Raw genomic sequence first — 5,244 nt, forward strand, 5'->3', positions numbered from 1 at the left:
ACAAAACGGGCCACTCCTGCAAACTTTGGAAGCTATTCTTAGCAAATCAGGATGGAATATGAAAAATCTGAAACCATTTCGTTTAATGACTATAGAGATACTGTGTACTACTTCTGCGTGATGTTTGGATAAAATCTGTAGGAGTACTGTCAAACAATTGCCCATGTGAAAAACTTGGGGCAGAGGTTCTGAATTGGCATCCAGGGAGTGTGTGTGCACAGTTTCACTGCAATCAAGCCAACAGTGCCGGAGATTAGCTGTCCACAGACGGAGGGGGCGACGGACACACGGACGGACGGATGGACAGGGTGCAAAACATAGTCTCGGCCATGCCTTTCGGCCTGGCGGAGACAATTAGGAGGAGTGTCACGATGAGAAAGCAGACAGTGTGTGTTAATGTATCAGTGTGTCTGTGTGCATGCATATGTGTGTGCAACTGTGCATGCAATGCATATGTGTGTGCAACTGTGCAATGCATATGTGTGTGCAACTGTGCAATGCATATGTGTGTGCATGGATGTGAGCATGCATGTGTGCATGCGTGCTTGAGTGGGCGCGCAAAAAGGACAATATATAAAGGACAAGGTAATATCCGCTTCTGTTTCCCTAAACATAGACACTCAGCTGGGATCAATAACACCGCCGGTATCCCTGGCTGAGATTCTGAATTATCATCAAAGCCCTGCGCTGCGGTTTCCAGTCACTGCAACTCACCCACAGCAACATTACACAATGCATAACTGCACTGATATCAGGTCAACAGAGGCCAGGTCCGGACACACGTGTGCTGGCACTAGACGATACATATCTGTCTGGTCTGTCTAGGTCGCTGGACGCCAAACGGTGAGCTCACGACACGTTGCAAAGCGACTTGCCCTTGGCACTGCTTTAGTTGATAGGACGAGCAGGTCCTGGACTGATATATGAACACAAATAATTGACACAAACACACACACAAATTCCCATGTATGTACACACAAGCACCTGCATGAGCTCAGCACGCACGCGCTGAAGTTCCCATGCTGACAAAGTAAACAAAAGCCCTGGTGCAGCCCCTGTCATTGATTCTCCAGGAGTTGAGAAATACAGTACACGTACGTATCAGAGGAATGAAGATCAATCAAAGCCAAAAAAAAACTGACCACAAATATCTTCAGCATTAACTTTCCTCTAACTTTTGCTCATTGCCTGCTATCACAGAAAGTTGGATTCCAGGCGGTAGGCCAAAAAAGTCCAGCCTAATAATGTGCTATATCGCAGAGTGGATAATATTGCAGAGTTGCGAATGTGTCACATCGATGTTCTGGCACAAGCAACTGCTTACTTAGGCTAATTCAAAGTCTGTGTCCCGTCTGAGAAACAGACTTTGGTTGGTGACATGAAAAACAACGGAGGAACCAGTTTTCTGCCGCAACTCCCACAGGCTCAGAGCCCAGTCACCGAAATATGAGAATAATAGAAATTAAATCCACTCTGCAGCCTTGCTTTGTGTGCTGGCTTCTAGAGGCGGCAGGGGTAATCAGCCCTCATTTGTGTGTCTCTTTCTCTCTGCCCTCCATTCTAATGCATTAGCATTGGTGAGGCTGGCCAGAGAGAAGGAAGACCACAGCGGACTCTTAAGTGGGTCTCTGTTAGCGCATAATGCACAGATACAGTACAACCCCACTCACACACACAAACATAGTGTACATGAGTGATTGTTTTCTCATTCATATGCACGCACGCATGCGCACACGCGCATGCATGCACACACACACACACACACACACACACACACACACACACACACACACACACACACACACACACACACACACACACACACACACACACACACACACGCGCACACACACACACACACACACACACACACACACACACACACACACACACACACACACACAGCAATCTCTTTCTTATTCACACGCGTAAAGAGGAAGTGGGTTTTATTCTCAGAAATAAAACCTCAAATAAATGTGAGAAGCAGGTTCACTATACAGGGTAAGTTACCACGCCCCCCCCCCCCCCCCCCCACACACACACACACACACACACACACACACACACACACAATCTCTTTCTTATTCACACGCGTGTGCATGATGCACTGCTCAAACACAGTGAACCCTGGCCTTAGGTCCATACGGACGCCCAGCGCGCTCCGTACGGTATATAAAGGGTGGAGCCCTGGGCCGTCCCTCCCCACTGTGTGCCCCGGAGAGAACACTATACTGTCCTCTGGCTCCACAGCAGCAGCACCGCAGCCAGCCAATATGCCTGCCGACTACAACGGAACATGGGATGGTGAGCAACGAGAACTTCGAGAACGTTATGAAAGCCCTCGGTAAGCTGCTGCCTGCTCTGCTGTCTGCTAGACTGAAATAACAAATGCACATTCTACCCGGGGAATGGGTTCTGTGGCAGGAGAAGAGAGAGGGAGATGACACCGAGAGAGAGAGATGGGGGGGGGGGGGGGGGGACAGGGGGGGGTACAAGAGACAGGGAAGCGAGGCGAGTGCGAGTGACAGACTGACTGAAGATGCGTGTATGAGTGTGCACGTGTGTGTGTGAGAGAGAGAGAGAGAGAGAGAGAGAGTCAGAGAGAGAAGTGCAGAGAGTGACAGAGGAATAAAGAGGAATGCTGCAGGCTGCTTGATTTCCTTATTGAGCTTCTGTCAGGCCGAGTTAACCTTAGCTCTGTTACCATGCCAAATACATATTGATTCACTGCTTTATGCATTTTTTTATCCCTCTCATCCCGGAAAAGGGGATGACGGATTCTGACCCTGGATCAGGCCAGCGGGGCCTGCTCATCTTTCTGGCAAAAGATGGTTTCCACGCTCGGCATCTCTTCTCGGCACATCATTGATCAGGCCCGGGATGCCTGTCATTATTCACGACTTTATCTGCAATTGAAACCCCGAGTCCTGGCATGCTCAGCCACGCAAATGCCCCAAAACATTGTGACTCCCCAAAGCCTCATTTCTCCGCCACGCTCATTTCCATCGGGCGAATTGGAAAATGACATCCGTATGGAAATGGGTTAAAAAATACCATTTGGATGGATAAATAAAGAAGCTTCATTTAAAAGAGCGATGGAAAGAAATTGAATTTTCACATTAGGACAAATGGGATGTGAATATCTAAGCGGGGCAGTGGTGGGTGGTTTCTCTTTGGTTGAATGGGGCGGAGAAACCCATTTGGCCCATTCTGGCTGCAAGCGAGGTCATTTTTAAAGGCTAAATGAGACTGTCATCTGGGCAGTTGGAGAGGAATAGTAATAAGTAGCCAGCGGTGGCATATGCCAGCGTGTGTGTATGTGTTTCTGTCTGTGTGAATAATATAAAGCTAGAAGGGTTTCACTCATTAGGCAGTGAGTAAACCAGTGGGACATTTGAAAAGGCAGATGATACAGTGTCTGCAGCGAAACTACACGCCTAATGTGCTGTTGCGATTTTAATGACGTTCCCGCAAATTATTCATCATAATACCACTGTGATATGATCGTTAAACTCCATCCCTTCGTGTGTATGTGTGTTTGTATGTGTCTGCGTTTAGACATTGACTTTGCCACCAGGAAGATAGCTTCCCACCTGACCCAGACAAAGGTGCTCGTCCAGAACGGAGACAAGTTCGAGACCAAAACCCTGAGCACCTTCAGAAACTACGAAGTCAACTTCACGATTGGAGAGGAGTTTGACGAGTACACCAAGGGCCTGGACAACCGCAACGTCAAGGTGGGACCAGAGCCACACCCTTACAACAAATCCTAATTATGAACGGCTCCTTAGCGCCCAGTTCTGACGATGAAGCGGTTGCACGCCATCATTGCCCTATTTGCACGATACGGGGCCAACGCGGGCATAGGCCCTATGCCCGCGTTGGCCCCGTATCATGCAAATATTTGCCTTCAATCATCTGATGTTGTCTATGCATGTGTGTGTGTGTGTGTGTGTGTGTGTGTGTGTGTGTGTGTGTGTGTGTGTGTGTGTGTGTGTGTGTGTGTGTGTGTGTGTGTGTGTGTGTGTGTGTGTGTGTGTGTGTGTGTGTGTGTGTGTGTCTCCTACAGACTACAGTGGTCTGGGATGGGGACAAACTGGTGTGTACCCAGAAGGGGGAGAAGGAAAACAGAGGCTGGACACATTGGATCGAGGGAGATATGCTGCACTTTGTAAGAGACTAAGACATAATTATATCTGAATAGATACAGTATAATTGAATTGAAACTAACAGTTGACAGTAAGACAAAGGGGGTGGATTCGTATGGTGGTGATATGTATATGTATACTGTATATTAGGGTTGGGTGATTTGTCCAGTGGTGGAAAAAGTACTCAAATGTTTTGCTTAAGTAAAAGTATCAATACTGCAATGTAGAAGTACTCTGTTACAAGCAAAAGTCCGGAATTCAAAATGTACTTGAGTAAAAGTACAAAATTATTGGTATCAAAATGTACTTCAAGTACCAAAAGTAAAAGTACTAAAGTGTTTGAAAATAGCAGATCTACAAGCTCACAACGCGTCGCGATGCGACGCGTTGTGAGCTTGTAGATCGGCTATTTTCAAATAGCCTATAGGTATAATAGGGCTAAAGTTGTTGATGTATGTTTTATAATGTAATAATTTATATCTGCAAAGTAACTAGTAACTAAAGTTTCCAAATAATTGTAGTGGAGTAAAAGTACAATATTTGCCTCTGAGATGTAGTGGAGTAGAAGTAAAAGTACTGAAAATTGGAAATACTCCAGTAAAGTAAAAGTACCTCAAAATTGTACTTAAGTACAGTACTTGAGTAAATGTACTTAGTTACTTTACATTACTGGGTATGTCAAATTATTCCCATCGGCCACCGTCAGCCCAAATATCAGCGATTGCCAATTCAAGACACATTGCTGTAAATGCCGGCTTCAAAGGTTTCACAAGAATCAAATATTCATGTTTAACAATCATGAACCAATATTTGCATTATATTTCTGACCCAACCATAATTAGCTTAATAGTGTCTTATTCTACATTTATAGCCCATAACTGGCCTATCTATGAGATAGGCCACATTATGGCGTCATAAAGAACTGATAAGACCCAAGTGACAGTAGTAAAGTACAACTCGATGATGTAACTCAGCAAATAGAAGATTGAACCTGACGTTGGGCTTCGTATTTTGTAGTCTGAAGACGACTCCTTTTTTCTTTCAGGAAATGAGAGTTCTGGACAAAGTGTGCACCCAAGTCTTTAAGAAGAAATAA

At 45.7% G+C, this 5,244-nt stretch overlaps 1 protein-coding gene across 1 annotated transcript; it reads left to right on the forward strand.

Annotated features, from left to right (window-relative positions):
- Nucleotides 1–2,273: 2,273 nt before the first annotated feature.
- LOC311049977 (retinol-binding protein 2-like) lies at nucleotides 2,274–5,244 on the forward strand (the record flags this gene model as incomplete). The annotated part of the gene is given in 5 exon segments (XM_084063943.1): nucleotides 2,274–2,299; nucleotides 2,301–2,344; nucleotides 3,559–3,737; nucleotides 4,070–4,171; nucleotides 5,194–5,244. Coding segments are annotated over 5 exon segments (402 nt in total).

This window comes from Gymnoscopelus microlampas (genome assembly GCF_963454915.1).
Source record: "Gymnoscopelus microlampas genome assembly, chromosome: 8".
NCBI lineage: Eukaryota > Metazoa > Chordata > Actinopteri > Myctophiformes > Myctophidae > Gymnoscopelus > Gymnoscopelus microlampas.